Source organism: Canis lupus, chromosome 21 (assembly GCF_003254725.2).
Source record: "Canis lupus dingo isolate Sandy chromosome 21, ASM325472v2, whole genome shotgun sequence".
NCBI classification, from domain to species: Eukaryota; Metazoa; Chordata; class Mammalia; order Carnivora; family Canidae; genus Canis; species Canis lupus.
This window is the reverse complement of record NC_064263.1, coordinates 15,444,083-15,462,758: the sequence shown is the minus strand read 5'-3', so window position 1 is coordinate 15,462,758 and position 18,676 is coordinate 15,444,083. Positions and strand designations below refer to the sequence as shown.

Sequence of the window (18,676 nt, the reverse complement as noted above, 5' to 3'; positions counted from 1 at the left end):
TACCATGAGATTCAAATATGAAAGCAGGATTAAGAACCAGAAGGGCTGATAAACTGGTAGAGGACATGTGGTATTAGGACATTGACATCTAATCTGACTTCACAATTGATTAGTTATGCCATATTAGAAATCCCTTTGTTATCTCTGACTCCAACTTTCTCTTCTGGAAAATAAGAATAACAGTAATGACTGCTCTATCTATCCATCTCTCATGGGTTGCAGTGGGTACTGCAAGTGGAAACCTCTTTTGTGTGGAAGCAATGTGCTGGTGGTAGGAGTGAGCTATGTGCAGAGAGCGTTACCGATTTCAGTTCTTATCTAAGGTCAGTCCAACAAATGAGAGTGGTTTCAAGTTCTGTTCATTATTCAGCAATTTCTATATATCTGCGTTGTCTTCAAGGTGATTTTCTTATTAATATTTGGGTGAAGCTAGGCAGTTATGTAAATCACCAAAAAGAATAATTTTGGTGCTAATAACTAATACTTATTTACAAAATTACATTATTTCTGCTCACAATCCCTAAATCCACTTAATGTCCTTACCACAGGATATTAATTTTGAAATAAAAATAAGCATCACTTGCACACAGCACAGAGAATATTCCACTGAACACTAGTTCTAGGTGCTTTATAAGCATCACTTTAAGCAAAGGGCTCCATAATGAAGTATATTTGAGGATTACAGTGTTCAAGTTAAATTAGTTCCTTGACTACAAAACTTCACTGACCCTTTAAAATACTAAATTCATTGAAATCTGTAAGAGAGGTGAGATACAGGCTGTAGAATTTCCTGAACTTAGTTGACTTTTTGATGTGACACAGTAATGAGATTAATATTTTAAAACAGCCTTGGGAAACACTGATCTAAGGCACTGTTGCCATGGTATAGAGGCTAAAGCAGAAGACCAAAGATGTACATGACTTGTCCAAGGTCAATTAGGTCAAATTAATTCTGGCTGCCTGGGACTTAATTAATTCTGGCTGCCTGTCTCTGAGCCCACTGCATTTGCATTTCACTTCAATGCTTTTCTTACCTTCCTCCTTATCTACTGCGTCCCTTTATGGAAATAAAAATATAGACTTAATCTTTGTAAAAAAAGACTATAAGCTTTCGATCACAATGTGACAAAGGTTTTGACAATTAACAGCTCACATTATCCCTGTAGAAAAGACAGTCAGATGACCCTGGATTCAAAGTTTCTTTTCTGTGTAGAAAAGAAATGAGGATGATCATATTTCTTTTCTTTCTTTTTTCTTTTTTTTTTATAGGAGTTCAATTTGCCAACATATAGCATAACACTCAGTGCTCATACTGCCAAGTGCCCCCCCTCAGTGCCCATCACCCAGTCACCTCAACCCCCCGCCCACCTCCCCTTCCACTACCCCTTGTTCATTTCCCAGAGTTAGGTGTCTCTCATGTTTTGCACATTTCTGTAATATATGTGGCCGTAGGTATTATCTTGATAGGGCTTAATAAAAACCAATGTGTAGAAATATATGAATGAATTTTAAAATTATCAATGCTGTTAACCTCTGATATCTGTCTAAAGGAATCAAGGCCAGAGATTAATGTATTTAGTGTGAGATTACAACACTAAACTACTGGTATGATCCATAAAAATCAGATGTCATTGTCATTTGACAAAATTAAAAGCCCCAAATTCTACTGAATAAGTGCCATGTGGCAGGAGAGTTAAAAATATTATTTTAATAAAGAGAACAAATACCATGCATCTGGATGGGCCATGAAACATCAGAGAGGACTGATGTAAAAGTCATTTTATTTGAAATGCTGAGAGTCTTAGTGCAAAGGTGATAGGCCGGGCAATTTTTTCCTTATTGTAGAATAAATGTAAAGGTCAGATGCTACAATATTGCCTGTGGTTTTAGAAGTGGGGGAACAACATTCTAAGGAATCAAAAGTTTTGTTAAAAGGGTGTTCTACTTAGAGAAGTTAAGTGGATATGTGGTAAAATTGACTGCAAGAGTGAGAGAAAATGTGCAAAACATCTTAAAATGCTGTGAAGTGGAAAAGTGGCAAGACATAAGTTTTCAAACAAACATAGAAGAGCAATTAATTTTCGCCTTTCTGTCTCTAAGGGACAGAGGTGTGAAGAAAGCAAGAAATGTATACAGAAATGTATTTTGATACAATATTAAGAAAAAACAAATCCAATGATGGCTAGTATCTAAGGGGGAGCTTCCAGGAGGAATTAAGTTCATCTTTAGTGTGTTCTAGCAGAGGTGAGGGGCTACTTCACGTTGCCTTTTTGTGGATTTTTATGTACCAAATAAATTGGGATAAGATAACATCTAAGATAGATATTTTTCAAATCTGAGTTATAAGAAGGACTTAGGGGAAAAAAGTACCCAGCAGATATGGCATGAGGAAATTAATGGAGTTTCATTTTAGACCAGTTTGCTTACAGAACTATGAATGAATAACATATTGGGGAACTTTTCCTAAGAGGTGAGAGGAGGGAGTGGTGTAAATTGCTTTAGAAAGAAGAATAGCTATTTAGAGAAAAATATACGGAGTGCAGAACAGCTGGTAAATCACGGAATCTAAATTATTTGTACTTCCTTGGGGGAGGAGAGTGGAAGAGGAGAAAGATAAAGATGATGTGAATGCAGGGTAATAAAGAGAAAAGGAGGTGGAAAGGAATGACAGAAGGAGAGCATTAATAAATATTGTTGGGTTGAAGCAAGATAATTGGTCCTTTGGGGTGGCTTCCGTGATTTTTTTATTCTTTTCCTCAGCATTATTTTTCTTTCAGAATATTATAAAATGAATCATTTCCTTTCATTTCTAGATTCAGTTTGGCAGTTGCCTTGGAAGTACTAATTATGTTTTCCTTACATAAGAGAGGAGAGACCTATTATTGTTGAAGGTTCTTTTTTTTTTTTTAATAGGCTTTAAAACTCAAAATAGTTAAAGATTATGTCTCAGCTATTTTTGAAATCATTACATGTAGAATGAATATCAAGAAAATGGTAATGGAAAAATAGCATGGTGCCTGGAAAATCCTTTGACAGAATTACTTACAGTTTGAGTTTTTTTTTTTTAAGAATTTTAAAATAAAGCTAGAAATTTAAATGGAACTTCAAACAATCAGCAGAAAACATCTAACATAATATTAAATAGCAGCAGTTAAAGAAATACCAAAAGAGTTGTCTACAATCAAACTCTTACAGAACAATGAGTTAAAGTTCAAATGTGTCATTATGGCAGCTATTAATTTAGAATGAAACTGTCCTCTTCATTTTTTTCAAATTTCATGTTATGTAAAAGATAGATATCACAGTTTATTTTATTCCTAAATCAACAAATAATAAAGTTTATATTTTTGAGAGAAGTGTTAGGTGTTATACCTCAATAATACTTTTCTGGTTCAGAAGACACTACATCATAAAAAACAACTTTCACATCAAAGGCAAAAAACAAAACAAAAAAACCCAGTAAACAAACAAAAAAAATGGATAGTGTCTCAAGAATGAAAATGGTAGTTCTCCTTTTCAGCATAGTCTTATTGCTAACAATAGTGTATTGCATACTTAAAATCTTCCAAGAGGGTAGATCTTATGTTAATTGTTTTCACCACACACAGCACGAAATAATAATAATAATAATAAATAATAACAACAACAGGAGTGAAAGGAAACTTTGGAAAGTCATGAATATATTTATGGCATTGATAATGGTGATGGTTTCTTAGATGTATACTTAATATCCAAACCCATGCAGCTGTACACATTAAATATGTTAAGCTTTTTTTTTTTTTAAAGATTTTATTTATTTATTCCTGATAGACAGAGAGAGAGAGAGAGAGGCAGAGACACAGGCAGAGGGAGAAGCAGGCTCCATGCCAGGAGCCCGACGTGGGACTCAATCCCGGGACTCCAGGATCATGCCCTGGGCCAAAGGCAGGCGCCAAACCGCTGAGCCACCCAGGGATCCCTATGTTAAGCTTTTTATAAGTCAACTATACTACAACTATACTAACTACAAAATGGTTAAAGAGAGAGAGACAGAGAGAGAGAGATAGAGAGAGAGAAAATGATTTCAGGTGGTAAAGAAGCCAAAACTCTTAGTTGCTATTTTGAATGAAGTCATTAATGCCACATTTTTTTGCCCATCCAGTTTGATCATACATTTTCTCCTGACAGAGTCCCTTCCTGAGTAGTGGTTATGGCCTGGGACATGGTAGATATTCATCATATTACTTGTTAACTAAAGGAATTAATGAATGACTGAATGAAAACTAAAAAAAAGGAAGTAAAGAATTGGTTGACAGATTCTACGAAACAAATGAAAGATCATGCTTGGTGGTTATAAGCCTGAGTGCCTGGATTTTTAACTATATGACCATGGGCAAGTTAATAAACCTTTTTAAGCCTCAGTTCCTTTTTGCTTACATAAAAAAGACTGTTATGAGAAATTATATTACATTAGAAAAAAGCACTTTTAAAAGTACACGGAACATAGCAAATGCCAAACAAATATTAGTTATCAAGATTATTATAAAGGTCTTATTCAGATAATGGAATACCAAAGTCATTGACAACTATGAAACTAGACCAATGTGACTAAAGATAAACTGCCTAAAGGCCAGGGAAGTGGGCACAATGCACTTTGAGGTTTACCCTGCAAAGCTTGCACATGTCATAGAAATTACCATTCTGCTGAGGATATAAATTGATCTTTTCCAAACACTTCTTACAAGTTTTGGAGATAATGGCTCCTTGCAGAGATTAGAGGCTGTGGTTTACAAGAGCAGACATATGATTAGATATGAATATACTTCTACTTGGGAGCTCTCTTCTATTAATTTCTATTAATTTTCAGTATTTATTTATTATCCTGTAGATTTGGTAAATCGTAAATGAAGATAAGGTAGTTTTATTAAGTGCAATTCCAAATTTGTACTGTTTATGTGCTACCTTAACTTTGTTTTATTTTATTCTAGAACTCCATGGCTTGGAAAGGTCAGCCATGTATTAATGTGGTTAGTCATTGTCCACGGTTTCTGAAGCATGCAGCTGGCAAATAAAATAGCTGTTGTTTCAACCCTGTCTGATGGGGGAGAAGGAAGGGATCCATTTATACATGTGATAGAACTCAGATTATGAATTCTGGGAAATCAGGGATTGTTTACACTACTGTATGGGTTGAACAAGGGATCAAAGGGAGACATAGAAATGTACATATCAATAAACCAGACAGTGAAGTTCTCTTTGTTATGCAAAGCCCACCTTCAGCAGTCTGGATGTGACATTCTCTCTGGCTAATAGGTCACTCTGGAAAACCAACATAATCTGTGTTTTGTTGTATCTGTGAAAACTAGTGGAAATTCAGATTTGTTTTTAAAATGCCAACAAAGCAGATATGATTGTACATGTACTTTTGAAATCTCCCACCAGAAAATCTTCTCTCCCTTCTTTTCTATTTCTACCTGTGATCGCTGTTATGACCTGAATGTGGCCAGCCCCCAAATTCATGTGCTGAAGCTTTACCCCCAATACAACTATACTTGCAGAGAGTCTTTAGGAAGTAATTAAGGATATTAATTAAACGAGTTAAGGGTGAAGCCCTAATCCGATCAGATTGGTGGCCTCATAAGAAGAGAAAGAAAGATCTCTCAGCACAGGCAAGAGGGAAGGCAATGTTACAATGCAACAAGAAAATAGTTTTCTGCAAGCCAGGAAGAGAGATCTCACCAGGAAATGAATAGGCTAGAACCTTGACCTTGAACTTCCCAGCTTCCAGAACTCAGAGGAAAGAAATTTGTTGTTGTGCAAGCCACCTAGTCTATGGTATTTTGTTATGACAGCCTGAACTAAGACAGTCATACACTGGAAAACAAGAGCTTTATAAATACACACATAGTTTTGCATGAGTCACACTTACCATTAGCAGTCTGTCTCCTACTTGCAACCTTCCATCTTTTTGTGCAGCTCCTCCGTCTATGATTTTAGTTACATAAATACTGTTGTCTCCAGGAATGTGTTGGTTCCCTACACCTCCTGCAATACTGAAGCCTAAACCTATGGGAAAGAAAAAGAAAAGCTTTGTTTGTTTGTTTTTTAGAAAATGCAATCAACCATATCGAAAGTCCAAACATATTAATCCTTAATTTATTATGACAGTAATAAATAACCGTAAGGATTCTACTTCAATCAATTTTGTTCTTTAAATGTTTGAAGGTTTATTGATTTATGCTAAGGAGGCAAAGCTCTTGAAGTCCAGTCCATGTGGCCATTAGTTTTGTTCTATTCCAAGACTGTACACTTAACAGTTGTTCCCTAGCTTATTAGTGCCTAATGGGCGACTGGCCAGAGTAGGGGTGAGGCAAAAGGGTGTGGAAGAGCTGTAGGTGAGCCAGGCGGAGCACAAGTACAGGGCTGCTCATGTGGAGTTGGGGGGCTCATTTTTGTCATTGTTTCTCTAGCACAGAGAGGTATTGCCAATCATTTGGATAGAGACCTAGACACTCCCGACATTACAGGATTAAAAATACAGCTGTTAGAAAATTCCATAAATTCTCAGACAAGAGCTACCAGGAACATACATTAGATATTTATGTAATAATTTCAAACAGAGGATAAGGCAAAAAGGAGCTAGATGCTTGTCCTTCATGTTTTCTTCTCTGGCTACCTTGTCATATTCTCATACTTCTTGGCACTTATTAACTGATAATGAGGCTAGTAACACACAAGAAATGAATCATCCCTCTACACAGTCTAAAAAAACAAGGAATTGATTCTGTATTTTGCCTTATTTTTATGACAAATCACAGAATATCAAATCATTTTAAATATGGTGATTTTCTATTTTGAGAGATGAATTTATACTGTATGATGGCCTATAACACTTTTATTTAAACTATGAAATGATAAGAATAATTATTAAAAATCATTACAGGGCCACTTTCAAAGAATGAGTTATAGACTCTTTAAAGTGTAAAAATAAAAAAATCCTTCCAGAATATGATTAAATACACATTTAGTAAAATACTTGTAGCCTATTATTCACTGCTTTTCAAAATTATAATAATTACCATGCAAATTACTTGGAAAGATAAATATATATTCAAATAATTTTTTTACTAAAAGCATAGGAAATTTCTATACCTTACTTGGCTTAAGAAATTATTTTTTAAAAAATAAACCATCCACTTAGTTACCTAGTTTTAAAAAAAAACTTGTTTTTTTTTTTAGATTTTATTTATTTATTTGAGAGAAAGAGAGTACAAGCAGGAGGAGTGGCAGGCAGAGGGAGAAGCAGGCTCCCTGATGAGTAGGGAGCCCCATGTGGGGCTTGATCTGAGGACCCGGGGATCATGACCTGAGCTGAAGGCAGACATTTAACCAACTGAACCACCCAGGCACCCAAACATATACTTGTTTTATGATAAGACAGTCATTAAAATCTCTGGCACTTTATATGACAACAATGAAAAGCACTAAAAAAAAACTCCATTTCACTATGCTTTTATTGAATAAATATTGAAGGTTCTTAATGGCATAAGTGATTAGATAATGGAAAAATAATGGCATAGAAAATTATAAAGTAACACCTCTGTAATGACATTTGAAATGAAATAATTTTTTTGTTAAATTAACTATAATAGTTGTTAAAATAAATGGAAAATGGATTTAAATTGATAGGACAATTAAAAATAGTTGTTATCTAATATCCTACTAGGGTAGGTAATTCTTTATTGAGGCTTTATATCCCATAAATCTATAACTGTATTTGTTTGTCTCAGATTTAAAGAATTTGTTTATCAAGCAAAAAGTGACTAAGAGAAAATAAAATGCTCCAAATTGGCTTTTCCTATGAAATATATAATGCATATCAGCTCATGTTTTTCAAAACTGTTATTTTACATTTATGTATTATGCGGGAATTAAAAAAATAACATTTACAAAAGTTTCATAACCATATACTAAGAACAATCTACTTGCATTTTTAATAGTATAGAAGTCATTCCAAACTGTGGAAAGAAAAGGTTAAAACAAATCCAGGGACTCTGATCTACATCCACTATAATAATAGTAAATGCCACAGACTGACTGAGTTGCAGAAGAGCTAAGGAAACAAATTACCACTGTAAATAAGGTTAAGTCCAACAAAGGGAATAACTCTGTAGTTGACATTTGAAGTTGAAGACTGTACCAAGACAATGAAATCACCATACTGTAGACATACATAAATCAGCTAAAAAGGAAATTATTTTTTCACCCTGAGATTAGGTTTAAATACTTCTTTTTAACTGGACTCCGCTCAAGGTGAAACAAGCTATTTTTAGTAAGAATCCTCTGAGGGTACAGAATTGAAAATCGTCCCTGATATCTCTTTGATGGAACATGGATGCATTGAAAAATAATCAGCATTCAATCAACACTCAGCCATATTCCAGATATTTAATTCAACATAAGTAAATATATAGCTTATGTGTAAATTTATTTGTGGTAGTGTCCATCTGTGTTGTAAAACTAAATCTTTCTTCATTAATTAATTAATTAATTAATTCACTCACTCACATATCTATTCATTCTCAGATAAACATCTCTTTAGTACCTATTATGAATCGTATAACCAGTTGCTATCAACTGTGGTCAATAGTATGTAAGAGAAGGGATTGACCAAAACACTACAGAAATAAGGATCCATATGAGTGTGGTTGAATTTGGCTGAAGCAATGTTCGAAGCCCAGACAATGCCACTGATTTTTGGAGGATGACTCAATGAAGACAAATCTGGGCTAGGACCCCTGAGCAATCCAAAATTATCAGTTTGGAGGCACTGGGTATTCCCTGAATATGCTTTGTTAAAGCAGGGCTGGCTGCCCATATCATAGGACCACTCTATTCTTTTATTATGTAACGTTCTCCTTCTTCATTCCACTCTAGACGCCGTTGCAGTCTTGGTACTTCTAGAACAAGCAGACAAACTCCCACCTTAGGGCGTTTGATCACGCTGTTTCCTCTGCCTGGAATATACATCCTACAGGGTTTGGTTCAAATCTTGATTTCTCTAAGAGCTGGAATCTGACTTCTGATTTAATACTGTCCCCTAACCATACATCCCACTTCCTTATCCTGATCTACTTTTTATTTTATCACAGCACTTATCACCTTGTAACATATAGGTCACCCGTGTGTGTGTGTGTGTGTGTGTGTGTGTGTGTGTGTGTTTATTTATTTATTTATTGTCTGTGTCCTTGGTGAAAATATGAAGACCATGATATCAGGAACTTGTCATTTTATGCTATGCAATAGAACAAGGCCAGTTATATAGTGACCTCATAATTATGAATTAAACAAGTGAACAATGAACAACAAATGAATGTAAGAGGATAAAGAAAGTCAGAAATCCCTGATCCTCTCCTTAAAAAGGAAGCTTGTGGCTTTAATGAATGAAGGGGACAGCTGAAAAAGTGAGCGCTGTTAATTGGAGTGGGATAACCGTATGAAGCATTACTTGCCTCAGGTGAACTCTGATTTCTGTCCCCAGTCTGCACAGTTTATGCCAACCACTGGGCAGGCAGTGGGGCAACAGCAGAGTCAGCTTCACACCCTGATTCCTTCATCTACTAACTGTGTAAATTGGAGCCACAATCATCTGTGATAAGGGAATAAGTATATCCATGTTCTATAGTAAATAGCATGTAACAGATGCTTAATAAGTAAAAATTCTCTGCTCTCAATAAGCTCTCAAAAGTTGTCTTGAGAAACTGATACCTAAACACCTTGACATGATTTAACCAGCTAGAATGAGTTCTATAATGATCCTAGTGTTATGTGAGCTCAGAGGGGAGTGTGACTTGTTCAGAGGAGAAGAATCAACAAAAGGTTTAGCACTTGGGCTGAGTCTTGAAGGTTAAGCTAGAATCGATAACAGAAAACACACCTTTCAAACCAACACATCCTCTGGATTCCAGGTGACTAAATGACTAAAGAGTCAGCTGCCCTGACTTATATTACACAAGGCTCATAAAATCCCAGCTTTGCCAGGCTGGAAATTCAGACAGAAATGCCTGGCAAATCCTCAAAACATGTACTTATGATAAACTAGAATGGTCCCTAACAGGATAAATACAATGAGTATTTTGAATATTTGAAAGTAAGAAGCATTGCAAATAGCCAAAACACTGGTTTTATGGAAGTGGCTAATTTAGAGAATTGATCATCATTTTGAAAAGAAGCATCTATGAATAAGAAATGGCTCTGTTGGTCTCCCCCTCCCCACCCCTCAGCTCAGTGGGGAGTCTGCTTATCCCTCTCCCTCTGTGCCCCCTTCCCCACCCCTCTAATGCTCTCTCTCAAATAAATAAAATCTTAAAAAAAAAAAGAAGAAGAAGAAGAAATGGCTCTGGACCATTAGGTGATGGCAGACTAATCAATTATAAAACACAGTGAAAAGAGTTGGTAGGTGTCAGCAAAAACACTGACCCTAACACTATCTGCTGTGGAATGTTTGGTTATTAAGAATAGTACTAAACATGTCTATGCACATACCAGTAATAAAGCTACAAAGAAAAACATAAATACTAAAATCACAAAAGTAAAATCAGTGGATATTTCGGTATGCTAGGAAAGAAAAAAAAGCAAACAGGTGAAACTTAAACACCTAATCCCTGAAGCAATTAAAAACTGATGTGTTTGACAAGCATGCAATGTGAAAACAGAATTCAGGATTGTATTTGTTGCATGAATCTGGGTTCCTCTTTCCATATTTCTTGCATATCCCCAAATTGAAATTTCTCAATTTCGTGCAGGCATAAGGAAAGGAATGTCTGAACCTTATTAAAACCTTCAATTAAAAAAAAAAACAAACTTTAATTTAACCTTTTCCCACACAAAACCTTTTCTTCATCCTATCAAATAGAACAGGAGGAGGAACAGATCACAGTTCACTCTTTTCCCTTAGTTGCCTGCCTACACTGAGGAGCAGGTGTTAATGAGAGGTGGGGAACTGAAAGCAAAATCTTGGCAGCATAGACAGATATTGTGCTTGAGAAGCTCAGAATAAATACTCAAATGCTTAAGAGTCCTATGATTATAATGTTCCCATATATTCTCTGTGGGTGTAAAGAACTAAGCCTCATGATGTCTTATAGCCATTCAATAACTTGGTTCAATTTCATTTTATGTGACTTTACTAGGAGAACACTCTTTGGGCTTCTCCAAACAACCCCTATTATTAAGTAGGCTGCTTCTGTCAGAGTTGATCTAGGATCTGCTAGGTAAGGTGTTTATGACTTTACAGAAAACACTAGTGGTTTTCTGTACGTTCTGACTACATGCTTTTATTAGAGGAAACAGAATCCATCCTAAACCCTTGCTGGCCCTGTTCTAGAAAATACCCATGCAGGCAATTTAACTTCATGTACATGCATTTCAGTTAAAAAAAACAACACAAAACTTTACCTGTGAGTCTGGCCCACACAGGTAATTGACTGTTTGACATCTCTTCCCTTCCAGGGAGAAATCTTTGCTTAAAAAATATCAGAAATGCACCTTTCATTTTAATCTGAAAGACTAATTAATCTCACTGGGCATTGTTGGTATGGTTAATTAAAAGCCAAAGCTTTATTTACTTACTCTCTGGACTTTCCCTGCATCCAAAAGACAAAGTTTGGGGTTGAAAAAAAGTGATTCTGCTTAAAATTCCCATGGCACTGGGGGCACCTAGGTGGCTCAGTCAGCTAGGCATTTGACTCTTGGTTTTGGCTTGGGTCATGATATTGAGATCCTGAGACTGAGCCCTCTGTTGGGCTCTGTGCCAGCACAGAGTTTGCTGGAGATTCTCTCTCCCTCTGTCCCTCCCCGCCCCTACTCAGGAGCTCACGCATACTCTCTAAATAAATAATATCTTAAAAAAAAAATCCCACAGAACTAGCTAAGCATGTTCAATCCTGCTTTAAAAATCTTTCACAGGGGGCAGCCCAGGTGGCTCAGTGGTTTAGCGCCACCTTCAGCCCACGGCCTGATCCTGGAAACCCGGGATCGAGTCTCATGTCAGGCTCCCTGCATGGAGCCTGCTTCTCCCTCTACCTCTCTCTCTCTCTCTCTCTCTCTCTCTCTGTGTGTCTCTCATAAATAAATAAAATCTTAAAAAAAAAAAATCTTTCACAGGGGCACGTGGGTTGTTTGTGCAACTGACTCCTGGTTTCAGCTGGGGGTCATGGTCTTGGTGTGGTGGTATCAAGCCCTGAGTGGGACACTGCTCCACATGGAGCCTGCCTGGGACTCTCTCTCTCCCTCTCTCTCTCTCTGCTCCTCCCACTGCTCTCTCTCTCTAATAAATAAGTAAATCTTAAAAAAAGAAAATGTCTCACAGATCACCCAATTAACTTATCACAGTCAATATTCCAAACTTTTTCTCTGTGTACCTCATAATACCCACTCATTCTTTTAACACATCACCTTAGTGACTATTTTGTTTAAAGTCTCCATGCCTTATAGCTTTCCTCATTTTTTTCTAAACCTAAACCTTCCCCTCCACTCTAGAACTTTACTCATTAATTCCTTTTTTTTCCTTCACTCTACAATATTCAACCTCTTAACTTCAATGCTTTGCTTCTCTGGCTTTGACCATGCCTCTGTCCTATCCTGAAAACATCTCTTGAACTTGCCACAGCCTCCTCACTGTTAAGAGCTGAAGCTTTTAAACAGTTACCTGTAGTTAATGTTAACCTTAAAAATAAAACTGCCAGTTATTTTAGCACCAAAAAAAATGAGCTTATTTGGCAATAGAAGAAAACTGCAATTTGGAACAGGCAAGCTATAGTAAAATTATAAGCAAATCTGGGTAACAAAGGAGACAAGTACTCTTTTATAGAGGAGAAGGTTGAAAGGGCTGTCATAAACAAAAAGTCTACTGGAGTAAACTGGGAGTATAGTGGCTTTTCATTGGCTGACTTGAGAGTCTCTTAATGGCTGGGTTGTTGCTAGGGGGAAAAGAAAACCCTATTCTTTCTGCTGGAGTGGAAAAGTAGTAGTTAAAATCCTAAGGACTAGCAAGGTATGTCTTTCTTATTGGGTCTGTAATTGACCATAAGTGATAGCTCATGAGAGCTCCCCCATCTGTCCTCCTGACTCCATTTCAGTGGTTTTCCTTTACAATTTTCACATAACTATTTTCTTATCATATATGCCTTTCTTAATCTTTTTCCAACTTGCTCCATATACCACAATAGACTCACACAGCATCTGCTGAGTTAAATTATGTCCCATTATAAGATATGCTAAGCTCCTAAGCCCTGGTGCCTTTGACTGTGACTTTATTTGGAAACAAGGTCTTTGCAGATGTAATCAATTTAAAATGAGGTTATACAGAATAAATTTTCTTAGTAAGAATAGAAAATTTAGACACAGAAACACAGGCACACAAGGAATAGTGCAGGTGACAGACAAAGGCAGAGGTTATGGTGATGCATCTAGAAACCAAAAAATGCCAAGGAGAGCCAGCAACTACCAAAAGCTAAAAGGGACACATGAACAAACTCTCAGAGCTCTCTAGAAGGAGCAAATCTTGTTGACACCTTGATCTCAGACTTCCAGGCTCCAGAACTTTGAAAGAATAAATTTCTGTTTTTCAAGCCACTCAATCTGTCGTCATTTGTTACTGCAACTACAGTAAACTAATACAGCATCCAATCATTATGATCTGAGTGGTGGCATGCATATCTAGTTTTCTTTCGAATGGAAATATTATGTATGTATGTATGTATGTATGTATGTATGTATGTCATCCTCTTTCATAAAGAAGAGGAGTGAGCTAACTATGAACCAGTCCCAGCAGGCAAAGAGCCCAGCCGGTCAACCAGAATCTTCCTCCAAAAGGCCTGCTGATGGGCCTTTGCTCTTTCTGCATTACATAGAACAGCACTTCATGCTTTTTCATTCCTATACTCACAACATTAGGCTGCCCTGTTTCTTCTCTATTTCTCTTGCTACTTCTCTTGTTTTATTTATCTTCATTTGATTGCTCTAAAACAGTGATTTTCAGAATGTGATCCTCATATTAGTAGTATTATCATTATGTAGGTGTTTGTTGGATTTGCAAAATTTGGGGTCCATGCCAGATATCCTGAACCAGAATTCCCAGGGATACATGCTAAATTTGATGATCATTTTTATAGAATAATATTCTCCAAAATGTACTCCATAGAATCTTACTTTGTGTATAATCCTTTTCTTGTGGAGAATCCATTTCTTGTTTCAATTACCACTGCTGGTTGATAAATATTCAAACTCCCTGTATCTCAATCACTCTTTGAACTTAATTTGTCACCTTAAATCATAGCTTGAAAGAATGAACTCATACCCTCCCTTCAAAACTGGCCTCCTTTCCTGTCCTTTGTGTTTTCTAATTAGATTAATATTTCAGATTAAACTGGTAGCTCTTTAATATATGGTATCACACTTACTCACCACTAGATCCCAGGGACTCTTACAATATCTGGCAGAGACTATAATATAGTAGTTGTTACTATGTTTTATCAGAAGCCTCAGTGAATATAAAATATAAAACTCCTCTCTCTATGGCTATATCAGTAAATCAAGTTTCCAATCTTTCTCTGCCTGATTCTCCAATCTATTCTGCAAAAATTTTTCCAGGTTATTTTTTTCCTAAAATTCTATCTTCATCATGTTGCTCTATTACTTGAAATTGTCTATCATTGTTTATTTTCTCTAGGAATTCTACATATCCTTTTTCTCACTATTCTTTACTTCTCTGCTTCCCCCAGGCAAGCTGATCTTCTTGCAGTTTTTGTTTTATTTTTATTGTTAAAACTGTTCCCCACATCTGAAACACCTTTACCACCTTAATTTTCAAAAACTCTCAAGCCTTTGTCAACTGAAACCCACTACAGTAGTTCATTTCTAAGTTGAACTCCAGTAGAAGCCGTTATCTTTATCAGCCTTTTCACTTCTACATAAATAGAATTAGTTAACTCATTCAACCTACACTTATTGATAACTCATGTTCCAAGTACTAGCCTAAACGTTGTGGTCATATGAGTGAATCAGAGATTTACGGTTCTTTTCTAGGGGAGGGCAAAACAAAAAAAGAGAAAATGGAAGCCCAGCATGGTAAGTATTAATAGGAGAGGAAAAAGGACTATAGACACACAGAAGTTGGGTTGCCTAACTTGGGTTAGAGAGGGGCATCAGAGAAGGCTAACTGTAGGTCCTGAGACCTGGAAGATGAAAGTGACCCAAGGTTAATAAAGAAAAGAAAAAAAAGAAAGAAAGAAAGAAAAAAGTGGAGGAGAGAACATCTCTGCTAAGGGAACTATGCATTCAAGGACTCAGAGTTGAAAGAAAACATGGCTTATTTGAGAAACTGAAAATAGTTCAGGTGAAAGCAACAATTAGTCTTAGGCAGAATAAAAGCTCCAAGAGGAGAAACTGTAACTTTTGTACTCACCAAGGTACATTTAGCTCCTGAACTGAACTTAAATAGTTTGGGCTAAATGAATAACTGGAGACAGCAGGACACCTCTCCACTGAATTAGGAGGGAAGGAGAAGGATGATGTAGATAAAGGTTAAGTTATAGGTTTAACAGCAGGACACTAAAGGAGTTCTCATCTTCGATTTGCCCCGATAGCAAGAAATTGTGGTTTATCAGCCAAGAGTTGGGGAAGTAGTGAGGTTAGAGATTTGAAGAAAGTACAGAAGTTTGAAATGTCTATTCTGGGAAATAGAAGGAATAACTGATTAGAGAAATGCAGAAAAGTTGCAGGGAACTGTTGATTTTCTAGTTAGGGTTTAGTGATTATATATATGTATATATTATATATATTATATATAATATATATATATTCTTTAGCAATTCTTAGCAGTTTGGTATAAGCACAGAAAGTATAAGCAGTTAAATAACTTTACAAAATAATATTCTCTCTTCAACTAAATTATATAGTCCTAGAAAGCAGAAGTCACATAAAATAGACCATGTTGAGCATAGTGCTAGCACATAGTAATTGCTCAATAAATTGTTTAATGATTGAATTGTATAAAGACCAAATGGTCATATGGGTTAGATGCACTTTGAAATGTAAAGTATCCCATAGTAACAGAGATATGTATACTTTAGCTGACTGCTTTAGCTCAAGAAAAATAAAGGCACCAGAATAATTCATATTGAGCATTTTTAATGTGCCAACAATGAATGGTGTTGTATGTTGAATTAATGGAGAGTACTTCAGTATCTATTGTGTATAAAGGAACAGGAGAAAAAATAAAAATAAGAGACAAACTATTGACTCCAAGAATGATCAACACTTACTTCTTTCATCCTTACAAATGAAATAACCTGTTCCAATCACAGTTGACTGCTCATGAGACTGTATGACAGAATGTAATTAGATGCTTTCTTACTAGTTTACAGTCTGTTTTATTGTGAAATGGAATATCCTCCATGCTTCCAGCATTGAAATATAACCTAAGTGATAGGCATTGCCTCTACCGATCAACTTCATCTGTCTGTGTGGTTTTCCCAGGTTAATTCTAGCTGTCAGTGCAAACCAAGGTCATTAATATTGACCTCTGAATAAAAGTCATCAAAATGTCAGATTATTTAAGATGTGAAAATTACCTCACATGTTGAAGTTTGATGGGAATGTCCCAGCTGGCAGGGTTGTTGCTGGGGAAGGCAAACTAAAAAACCTGAAGGAGAACTGGATGAGTCTTCCTATATTTCCATCTATGAAGGCTCTTATCCCATAACACTTCCTCTACAAAGTTCTTACTTTAAATTAAACCCCCACCCTGGGGATCCCTGGGTGGCGCAGTGGTTTAGTGCCTGCCTTTGGCCCAGGGCACGATCCTGGAGACCCGGATTCGAGTCCCATGTCGGGCTCCCGGTGCATGGAGCCTGCTTCTCCCTCTGCCTCTGTCTCTGCCTCTCTCTCTCTCTGTGTGTGACTATCATAAATAAATAAAAAAAAAATTTAAATCCCACCCCTTTAAATTAAAAGTAATCTCTCTCCATGACCACACATAATGCTATCTTCTAATGATACATCACTTTCTACATTGAATTAGAGTATAGTTATTAATAGGAAGTTTTATTATTTATTAACAGTTAATAGCTGATATAGCATGAACAACAAACCAGAAAAGGCACCTGCCATAAACAATTGCCGTGGTATGTACCACCAACTGTAAGTTCTCTACCCCCCTCATGTTGACCAATATCATTTTAAAGGTGAGGGAATAACAATGCTTTTATTTGTGTTTTCCAGGCATGCCATAAAGTAGATACTCCAAAACTAATTTTTAAAATCAATTAGTGAATTAAATAGGGATTACTGAATCCTTTTTCCATAGCATACTTTAATGAACTGTGCAGGAAAGGGTTCAGCCTGGTAAAATAAAGTGGTGAGTTGTTTCAGTCATTCATTCACTAAAAACAACAAAACAAAAAACCCAAAACCCAAAAAAACAAAAAACATTCAGTTCCAGTCTGTATTAGTTTTCTAGGGCTGCTGGAACAAAGTGCCACAAACTGGGTGACTTAACAGAAATTAATTGTCTGACAATTCTGCAGGCCAGAAGTGCAGATTAAGGTGTCAACAGGGCAGTTCCTTTTGAGGGCTGTGGAGGAAAATCTGCTTTCTGCCTCTCCTAGCTTCTGGCAGTTTGCTGGAAATCTTTGGCGTTCCTTGGCTTATAAATACATCTCCTATTATCTGCTTTTATCTTCACATAATGTTCCCCCATGTGTATGTCTCTGCATCCAGCTTTCCTCTCTATGTAAGGCTATCAGTTATATTGGATTGGGGCCCACCATAATGACGTCATTCTAACTTGACCATCAGCAAAAACCTGATTTTCAATTAAAGTCACATTCTCAGATACTGGGAGTTAGGACTTCAAAATTTTTTGGAGGGTATCCAATCCAACTCAAGACACAGGACACTGGCACTGGGAATGATAACTGAACAGGACACAGTTCCTGTCCTCAAGGAGCTCATAGACCAGGGTGTTAGGAATGACAAAAACCATAAACCAATACTTTAGAGGAATGGCAGATATTAAAGTCAGGGAAAACTTTTTGGAGATAAGAGTGGCTGAGCGGAGTCCTGTTAAATGGCTGGAAGAAGAGAGATGGTTAGAGGAATTCTAAGCAAAGGGAAGAAGTAGCTTATAGAGAAGTGCATGCAGCTTTGATCATTACAGTCAAAGGAGTAAACGGGTTAGGATAAGATATTGAGAAGAAAGAGACTCTGGTGAAACAGAGGCTCATTATGGTCCAGAGGTGCTGTGTTAAGAAGTCTGGACCCGGGATGCCTAGGTGGCTCAGCGGTTGAGTGCCTGCCTTCAGCCCAGGGAGTGATCCTGGAGCCCTGGGATCGAGTCCCACATCGGGCTCCTTGCATGGAGCCTGCTTCTCCCTCTCCCTGTGTCTCTGCCTCTCCCTCTCTGTGTCTCTCATGAACAAATAGATAAAATCTTAAAAAAAAAAAAAAAAGAAGTCTGGACCCTGGGGGCATCTGAGAACCTCAGTTGGTTAGTGTCTGGCTCTTGATTTTAGCTCCAGTCATGATCTCGTGGGTCCTGAGATGAGCTCCACATCAGTTTCTGCCTGAGGGGAGTCTGCTTGAGATTCTCTCCCTCTGCCCTTCCCCCAACTCTCTGTCTCTTTCTCAAAAAAAA

At 36.8% G+C, this 18,676-nt stretch overlaps 1 protein-coding gene across 30 annotated transcripts in view; it reads right to left on the bottom strand.

The window, feature by feature from the left end:
- The window catches only part of DLG2 (discs large MAGUK scaffold protein 2), a 1,976,108-nt gene that overhangs the window by 479,681 nt on the left and 1,477,751 nt on the right, over nucleotides 1–18,676 (bottom strand). For all 30 annotated transcript variants that reach the window (XM_049098993.1, XM_025419434.3, XM_025419437.3 and 27 more), the window contains one exon: nucleotides 5,909–6,045. In XM_049098993.1, coding sequence (XP_048954950.1) covers nucleotides 5,909–6,045 — 137 coding nt within the window. The remainder of the gene's footprint in view (nucleotides 1–5,908; nucleotides 6,046–18,676) is intronic.